The 9621-nt window shown below is 38.1% G+C and overlaps 1 protein-coding gene across 5 annotated transcripts in view; it reads left to right on the top strand.

The window, feature by feature from the left end:
* Positions 1–201: 201 nt before the first annotated feature.
* The window catches only part of PGAP1 (post-GPI attachment to proteins inositol deacylase 1), a 72022-nt gene continuing 62602 nt past the window's right edge, over positions 202–9621 (top strand). For 2 of the 5 annotated variants that reach the window (XM_081581463.1, XM_081581464.1), the window contains exons 1-2: positions 202–583; positions 7195–7348. In XM_081581463.1, the coding sequence (XP_081437589.1) occupies positions 437–583; positions 7195–7348 (301 nt within the window). In that variant the 5' untranslated portion in view covers positions 202–436. Of the gene's footprint in view, positions 584–5259; positions 5373–7194; positions 7349–9621 lie in introns of those variants that run through there. The other 3 variants (XM_081581467.1, XM_081581466.1, XM_081581465.1) reach the window with 2 other exon arrangements.

Raw genomic sequence — 9621 nt, 5'->3', positions numbered from 1 at the left:
CCACTCCCAGTCCTTCCCTTTCCTCGGCTCCAGGACTCCCGCGCTCTCCCATGCCTCTCTCGTCCCCCCTTTACCGCTCTTCTTTCTCTCCAGCCGGCCTCTCATTGCCCTCCCCTCCCCTTTCCTCCTTTTCCTTTTCCTCGTGCCCTCTCCTCCCTCCTCTCACCCTCCAGCCCAGCCCACTCCGCGCTCTCCTTTCTCAGTCCTCAAATTCGCGCTCCCGCGGCAAACGCCGCCTCCGCTCTCCCAGGGAGACGCTGGGCTGGAAGGGTTCGGAGAGGCTGCGCGCAGGCGCAACGCGCGGCGGGCGCGCGGGCAGGCCGGGCGTTCACGCAGGCGCGCGCTGCTCGGGTTTCGCTCCCGCGCGGGAAGCGGGACGTTCTTCTCCTCTGTCAGTCAGTGCTGAGGGCCCCACGGCTGTAGTGGCGGAGGCACCATGTTACTCCACTCTGTCAATCTCTGGAACCTGGCGTTTTATGCCCTCATGGTCTTCATGGCCACCCTGGGGCTATGGGACGTCTTCTTCGGCTTTGAGGAAAATAAGTGCAGCATGAGCTACATGTTTGAGTACCCGGAGTATCAGGTGAGGTTCTGCCCTCCCTTCGCTGGCCGCTCCGAGGCTCGGGCCCCTCCAGCCTTACCCTTCGGTGCGTTTCCCCTGCCTCGGCTCCCCGCGCCTCTCCCTTCCCCTTACCCCTACTACGTCTCTGCTTTCTTCGCCCCAGAATACTTCGCCGCCGCCCCCCCCCCCCCGCGGTCCCCTTCTCCTGCCCTTTGTGTCCTCTCTTCTCGGTGGGGTCCTTGATAGATGGTTTCCGGAGCATCCTCCCCGCCCCCCTCAAGGTTGCTCCTAGTTCCTCCGCCCCGTTCGCGGTCCCGAATCCCAAGCAGAGAAGGGCCGGGCCCAACGCCCCTCATCCCCGGAGACGCAGCCCCCAGTTCCTTTCCCCAAATCCCTCCTCCCAGCCTTCTTGCCTTAACAGGTGCTCCGAGCCCTCCTTTGCTTCCCACACGCCGAAATTCTTCCCCTCCCGCCCAGTAGTTCACGTGTCAGCTCTTTTCTAGAAGGGAACCAAGCTTCTACAGAGCGTATATTGCCTAGATAGTTCCCAGTTCTGCTTTAGAGACTTCAGGGATTTACCTCTATGTGAAAGGCTAACCTGGTGAGTACTTAAATGAGGAACTAACGCAGTTCTCTCCTGGGAAGGTTGTGCGGAGCCCCCTAGTCTTGCAGGTCCTGGGTCGGTGCCTGTGCTTGCATCCTGTATAGAGGCATGTCGCCCCTTACCAGTTGAATGTAAAATCTGTTTCTTGGTGGTGTTTTTGTTTTCCCACTGTGCTTGCAATTTAAAAAAGACCCTGCCCTTCTTTCTGTTTCTCCGCCCCCCACCTTTCTTTCCGTTTTCGATATTTTCAATCACAGTTGCTCTAGAATTTCATTCATGACCAGCTATAAAAAGAGTGACAAATTACACAGGCATCCAAAGAAATTTCGCCGGAATGATTCTTTCCTTTCTAAATGCATCTTCTAATTATGGAATATATATTGTAATGATAACTCCCTACCGTAAAAAGTATGTGTACTATAATACGTACTGATAAAATGCATTTAAAACCATAGAAAATTTATTCTTTGAGGTGAGGGGTGCAGATCCTGGTTGTTTCCGTGTACAGGTCATTGTGGAGGAGTATTATTTGATTATCCTGCTATTATTTAGATCTTAAAACTACTTAAAGTTTAAATTGCTGAAGAACATTCTTTCCCATGGACAAAATTCAAATTTAGATTTCATTTGTTTTGAGATCTTTACCTTGGATCTCAATTTAGATTTCATTTGTTTTGAGATCTTTACCTTGGGTGAAATTTATATTTCATTTGTTTTGAGATCTTTACCTTGGATCAGTGCTTATATGGAAATGGAAGCTTTTGATATCAGATGCTCTTTAAGGAACAGATTTTAGCGTATTACAGTGGTCTTTTAATTTTTAAATGAATATGCTGGTTTATGTTTATCAGAGGTTATATATTGTTAAATATGTGGGCTTTTAGTTTAGATTTTTTAAAAAACTGAAAATAGAGGCTTTATAATCTTTTATTTTTCTTTGGTTTATTAGAAAACTCCCAGTAGATTGAAGTAGGCCGTTTTAGTTTTGTACTGCATTGAAGAGTTTGGTTAAAATGGCAACAATACAGTACTAATTCCCATTTGTTTTTGGATTATCCACAATTATTGAAGCTATCTTAATATTTCAAGTAGTAGAAATCACTTGTGTTAGGAACAAAGCAGCATAATATTGACTGGAAAGACACAGAAAATTAGTGTAGCTAATGCAAAAGAGCTGTTTGGGTTTTTTTGTTGTTGTTGAATAGTCTTATTTATTTTTGTTGTTTTGAGGTTTTATTTATTTATTTTTGAGGTTTTATACTTCTGTTAATAATATGTAAGTACTGTAACATTAGAGTGGCAGGAGTTTTGATACACATTTTCAGTAAATTTTTATCTTTATGGTGTAAAAAGTGTTTATTCACTACAGTATTTGTGTTCGACTCTTCATTTTATTGTGCACACTAGGTTGCAGAAGCTGCCTACAGAAATGAGTCATTTTGAGTATAATAAGTGAGATTTCTGGATAACTGGGGGCTTTCTATTAAGAACCAATTATTGGTTTAAAGTGTTCTAAACATATTTTTATATTGCTTTTAGTTATATTTTATAGTAAGTCTTAATCACACGTTGGTATCCAGCGTATGGAATGTCCTAGTTATTGGGGTTTTTTTTTTTTTTTCCTCTTTCTTGATGCTTTTCTTCTTTTTTTACTTCTTGTTTACATATTCTTTAGCAGAATTTTAGAGGCATTTAAAACATTGGTTGAAACATGCTCAGTTTCATTTTTCCATTTTAAGAATAAAATGTGGGACAGGAATTTGAAACTCTAAAAATTGTTTTGAATTAAAAAATTTTTTTTATTATCTCTTAATCCTCTACCTTTGTTTTCCTAGATTCACTTATTCAGAGTTAGTTGAACATCTCACAGACCTACCAGGCAAAATACACATTATCCTTGAAAGCTTTTTGCCTTACGTTTTAGCCAAATTGTAGAATTTGAGACAAAAACATCTGTGTTGTATTTTTTCATACAATAATTTATTTGACTCTAGATATGTGACCTGCTCTCTGAAAGGAAATGCTGATATTGGGAAATGCAAATCACTTATTTTGTTATTAAGTGTGATGTTTATTTAGTATATCATTTAATGACTTCTCTGTGTAAGTTAATTTTAGATATGGGATTTGGGTGAGGAGGAATTAGACATAAATGAGACGTCGTGCCTTTAAATTTGTCTTTAAAATACAATGAGGGAGATGGGAATGAAATGAATATGCAAAATATAATGTATTGAACATTATAATTTCACTGTAAGAGTGTGTACATGGCTCTTCACAGAAGAGAGCAGCCATGCTCATCTTGGGTAGTCAACTGTTATAGAGAGGAGGTTGTGTACTGGGCAATGTAGGATGTGTATGTAGTTCACACAGTGCAGAAACAAGAAAATTGCAGGAATAAAGAACATTTGTGAAAGTAGGAAGGCACCAGGATATGTTCCATAAGTAGTATTTATAGTATGTTATCATTTTTATGAAAAGGAGAAAATAACCTAAGACACATTTGCTTATATTTGTGCATATTGTATGTGTAACTACTTCTGGAAGCACAAACTGCTAACATTGGTTGCCTTCTGAGAAGGTAATTGGATAACTAATGAACCCAAGGGTAGTAGAGCTTTTTCAGTATATACCCTGTTGAATCTTGAATTTTGGAACGTATTAAAACATTTAAAATATGGCATATATAAATTATAAGGAAGTAGGTAAGAATAATTAGAACCAGGCTTTAAAGGACCTCTCAAGTATTTATCATCTGTGTGTGTAGTGAGGAAACACATAAGGTGTATGTTTTAACAAGGTTATTTCTTGACAGCAGTATGGACTATGGATTGTTAGCCTTTTGCGGGGGAGAGTTCTCATTTAAAATCATCAGTTTAAAATCTATTGGCGTCCTGTTGCTATAAATGTTTTCTTTTTTAAAACTCCTTAACCACCGTCTGTTTTTTAATCATCATCCTTTTTGTGTACCTATAGCTTTTCTGTCCTCAATCTGGGCAGTACCCTTCCTGTCTTTTCTTGCCACTCACTCTCAACTTGAATTTTGTTGGAAATGCACTTTTGCCGTTGCCTACGATTCCCATTTTATGTTTTTGTGCTATCTCTTTTTTCCATCTTTATGCTTTTTTCTACTCCATATTATATGCAGTCATAGTTTTAAATGTACATTGTCTCACTATAAAATTGCTTTTATAATAGTAGATTATGAAATTTATCAAATAATATTCTTTTGCTTATTTTTCTGTCTCCAAGGAATTAAATACTTTTTTTGATATATTTGATAGTTCCTATCCTTCTTAGTTTTCAACTCGTTCAAAACTTTGTTTAGTCACCATCCTAAAAAGAACCTACTGTGTGTGTGCTACTATCTCAAATAGTGTGCTAAATTACAAGGAGTTAAGATAACTGTTCCCTTGTTCTCTCTTTTTTTTGCATAATTTACACCTAAAGAACAAAATATTGCATCATTTTTATTTTTGATTATTTACTGTGCATAATTAATATTGGGACTAATTTGAATTGAGGTACATAAACACATCTTAAAGCAAATAGTTGGTATCTCTGTATTTTGAATATTTGAGGAGATAAAGTTGCTAGTAACTTAAACAAGCTCACAGTCTCTGAAGTTGATTTCATGGTGTTATTGGCACAGATTGTTTATGGTACTGTCCTCAAATATTCAGGAATTTGCATGAATGATCAGAATTATTCTTTTCAGAACAGTGATTTTTTTCAGTAGTCATTACCCATTTACAATTTTCAAAATTCACTCAGTAGTTAAAATTTTTACCAAGCACGTGTACATTACTAGTTTAGTTTAGTCGCTCATTCATGTCTGACTCTTTGCGACCCCATGGACTGTAGCCTACCAGGCTCCTCCATCCATGGGATTTTCCAGGCAAGAGTACTGGAGTGGGTTACCATTTCCTTCTCCAGAGGATCTATTACTGCTAGATCATTAAATCTCTTGATGTCTATTTAAATAAAATCTACTGTTCAGTATAACTGATTTCATTTTTAATGGTCTCTCAGTCTCAGTGTTAGCTGCTCAGTCATAGCCAACTCTTTGTGACCTCATGGACTGTAGCCCGCCAGGCTCCTCTGTCAATGGAGTTCTCCAGGCAAGAATGGTAAAGTGGGTTGCCAGTCTCTTCTCCAGGGGATATTCCCAACCCAGGGATCTAAGCTGGATCTCCTGCTTTGCAGGCATGTTCTTTACTGTCTGAGCCACCAGGGAAGCCCTTAATGGTCTCTATCCCTTCAGTTCAGTTCAGTCGCTCAGTCGTGTCCGACTCTTTGCGACCCCATGAATTGCAGCACGCCAGGCCTCTCTGTCCATCACCAACTCCCGGAGTCTACCCAAACCGATGTCCATCGAGTCAGTGATGCCATCCAACCATCTCATCCTCTGTCGTCCCCTTCTCCTCCCGCCCCCAATCCTACCCAGCATCAGGGTCTTTTCCAATGAGTCAACTCTTCGCATGAGGTGGCCAAAGTATTGGAGTTTCAGCTTCAACATCAGTCCTTCCAATGAACACCCAGGATTGATCTCCTTTAGGATGGATTGATTGGATCTCCTTGCAGTCCAAGGGACTCTCAAGAGTCTTCTCCAACACCATAGTTCAAAAGCATCAATTCTACAGCTCTCAGCTTTCTTCACTGTCCAACTCTCACATCCATACATGACCACTGGAAAAACCATAGCCTTGACTAGACGGACTTTTGCTGGCAAAGTAATGTCCCTGCTTTTAAATATGCTATCTAGGTTGGCCATAACCTTCCTTCCAAGGAGTAAGCGTCTTTTAATTTCATGGCTGCAATCACCATCAGCAGTGATTTTGGAGCCCAAAAAAATAAAGTCTGACACTGTTTCTACTGTTTACCCATCTATTTCCCATGAAGTGATGGGGCCAGATGCCATGATCTTAGTTTTCTGAATGTTGAGCTTTAAGCCAACTTTTTCACTCTCCTCTTTCACTTTCATCAAGAGGCTCTTTAGTTCTTCTTCACTTTCTGCCAAAAGGGTGGTGTCATCTGCATATCTGAGGTTATTGATATTTCTCCTGGCAATCTTGATTCCAGCTTGTGTTTCTTCCAGCCTAGCGTTTCTCATGATGTACTCTGCATATAAGCAGGGTGACAATATACAGCCTTGACGTACTCCTTTGGGTTTAAAAAAAAAAAAAAAAAAGGAGCCAAAGATGAGCTTATGCTTTACTACTAATTTTATAGATGCCTATCTTTTGGGGATGACATTAAGACTTCATTTATATTTTGTTGAAAGAAATGTCAATTACTGGCTCATTTGCTAAATAATAATTTGAATTGCAGAGTAGTTTTAAGCTTGCTGACAAACCATGCACCAGGTCCATGAAAACTGAAACAGATGCTAATTCATTGGAATGTTTGTGGTGAGAAGACTGTATGTTTCTTGACCAAGTCATGGCTGTAAGATTCAGATTAGTTAAGCACATTGTTGGTCAAGCGTATTAAGTTGAGAGGTAGGAAAGTTGCATTATAAAACAACGTTACTTTCCTTTGAATCATGCAACAGCTTGGAGTATATATTAGGGCCTGAGTAAAAGGAGAGAGACATTACAAAACAGTTTAAAATAGCAAAAAAGAATTCATTTAATAATGGAAAGCTTTAATCATTTCTAAGTATAATTGATAACATACTAAATTAAATGCATTTTCAATTATGTTAACATGGAGCATGCTGACATAAACTAGTATTTTTCTCTTGTCAGTAGCTATTTTGAGTAATTTCTATTTATTAGAATTTTAGGTAGTCTTATTTTATGTTTTCTTGAAGACTACATGGTTTAAAACTCACATAATTCAAGACAGATGCTTCATACGTGTAAACTATAAGTAGAACTTTGTTGTTCGTTAAGTGTAGTTTTTATCATCAGTAACGTTTTTATATTGTACTGTTTCAAATTTGTGTAATTCAGAATTGGGTATAGTGAGACTGAATTATATTACTAAAACAGATTAAAGTGAAATTGCTTTCTCTTTCCTATAGAAAATTGAACTTCCAAAGAAACTGGCAAAACGCTATCCTGCTTATGAATTGTATCTTTATGGAGAAGGGTCCTATGCTGAAGAACACAAAGTTCTCCCTTTAACGGGTATTCCTGTTCTCTTTCTTCCTGGCAATGCTGGAAGTTATAAGCAAGGTAAGTCACAAAAATAAATTTTGAAAGCTGTGAATTAAGTTAAAGAATTAATTCAGATGCATACTTTGCATTAACTACTTCACTACACATACTGGGAGACGCAAATATACGACATTTTGTCTGACAGAAGTATGTGACAAGTATATAAAAAAAAAAGTTGAAAGCCACTTTGCAGAGAATAAGTAGGAGAAGATAAGATGATGATAAATAGATGATATAGGGATTTGGGAATAAGCAGAGGTAAGAGGTTTATGTTAGAAATTGAGGGTACACAAAACAGAACCTAAAGCACTGACTAGAGAAGTAAATTGGTGGTTTAAGTTATGCTGAGCAAGAGAGGAGGTTGATTTTTTTCTTTTGGAGCTATTTAAATTAGATATCGAAATATGGAGGCAAACACAGAAAGGTGGGTTTGGGGAAGATTTGTGTACCTATTCCAAATTGAAATATAGAAGTTATTCCTAGTGTAACAGTCAAGCAATGTAGAAGTAATTTCAGCTAAAATCCCTCTTTTATTGTTATTAAATGATGTGTTCTTTTTTATAATGAGAATAGAATTATTTCAACATTTAGTATAACTCGAGGAGATAGTGAAGGACAGGGAAGCCTGGTGTAGTCCATGGGGTCGCAAAGAGTTAGACACGACTTAGAGACTGAACAACAACAAAGCATAATTACTTACATGTTTATCTATTTAGCTAGCAAATATTTATGGGGTACCTACCATGAGCCAGGCAGTGTTTTAGATATTAGGCAGTATTCTAGATATTCTAGATATTAGTATGCCAGTAATGTTAAAAGTTAGAAAAATAAACTAGTAAGGGATAAAGGATAAACAGGGTCAAGAGGTGACTAGATGAAGTGGCCAGTATGAGGAGATGAAATTTTGAGCAGAGGCTTGAGTATGGCAAGGGACTAAGGTATGGTACTGTTGCAGGGAAGACGTGGAAGCAGGAACATGTTTGGTGCATTCAAGGCTACTGAGACTAGAGAAAGTGAAGAGTGATGAGGATGGAAAAGTAGCCACAGGCTGTATCATAAAAGCTGTGGAAGAGACTTAGAATTTTGATTTAAATGTGATGGATAACTATTGGAGAGTTTGGGTAGAAAATGATCAACTCTGATTTTTAAAATTTAATCATTGTATTTGAAGTATAACACATAAACAGAAAAATGTGTAGACTATCACTATTTGGTTAAAAATGATTATAAAGTGAGTAACCAGGGGCCATACTCAAGTCAAGAAGTAGAAGGTTGCCAGCACCCTGGAAGCCCCCATGTGCCCTTTCCTGATTAAAACTCCCTCCCTTCCTTCTAGATGAAGCCACAATCCTAAGTTTAAGGTAGTCATTTTCTTTACTTTCTTGATAGTTTTAGCATCTTTGTGTGTATCTCTAATTCATTCTACTTATTTGGGGCTATTAAGAAAATTTTTTTTTAAAGAGGAATTGATATTTTTTATTTGATTATTATTTTTATTTTTGGCTATGCCACTCAGCATACAGAATCTTAGTTTCCCAACCAGGGATTGAACCTGTGCCCCCTGCAGTGGATGCACCAAGTTTTAACTACTGGACCACCAAGGAAGTCCCGATTTTGGGCTGTTTTAAACTTTTCACTGTAATCACTCAGTGTATATTATTCTGTGACTGGCTTCTTCTGCTTAACATTTTTTTTTTTAATCTAGTAAAAGTAACTTTTACTGATTTTTTATCTGAGATCTTTTAAAAAATTGAAGTATAGTTGATTTACAGTGTTGTGTTAGTTACAGGTGTACAGCAGAGTGATTCAGTTTATACACACACACATATATATTAGTGCTTTCTAGGAATTAGGAGCAAGAGAAGAATGAAGAGTAACTGCTAATGAGGAAAGGGTTTTCTTTTGGGAGTGATTAAAAAATGTCTGAAGTTAGATTGCAGAAAACGATTGTATACCTCTGTGACTATATAAAATATCATTAAATTGTATGCTCTGCACAATGAGTTACATAGTTTGTGAATTATATATGTTTAAAAAATGGAGTGGCAAACAAATATTTTGTTTACTAAACCCAAAACCTAGAGAGTATAATTGTGGGAAATGGGAATTACATTTGAAATTAAGAGACCAGCATAAGAAAAAAAGACAAATCTTCCATAAGTATTTAAAACCACTGTGATGAGCTGTAATGAGCAGACATTTTTTGTAGGATTTTCTCACTCTTAAAATCCTCAAATTTGACAGAGTTCCTACTTATTGCTCAAGGATTCCTTTCTTCCCTTTTAGCTGTT

The sequence above is a fragment of the Giraffa tippelskirchi genome, chromosome 3, assembly GCF_054371585.1.
Source record: "Giraffa tippelskirchi isolate mGirTip1 chromosome 3, T2T-mGirTip1v1.2.pri, whole genome shotgun sequence".
Classification (NCBI taxonomy): Eukaryota; Metazoa; Chordata; class Mammalia; order Artiodactyla; family Giraffidae; genus Giraffa; species Giraffa tippelskirchi.
Note: the sequence above shows the minus strand (reverse complement) of the source record. Positions and strands in the feature narration are given on the sequence as shown.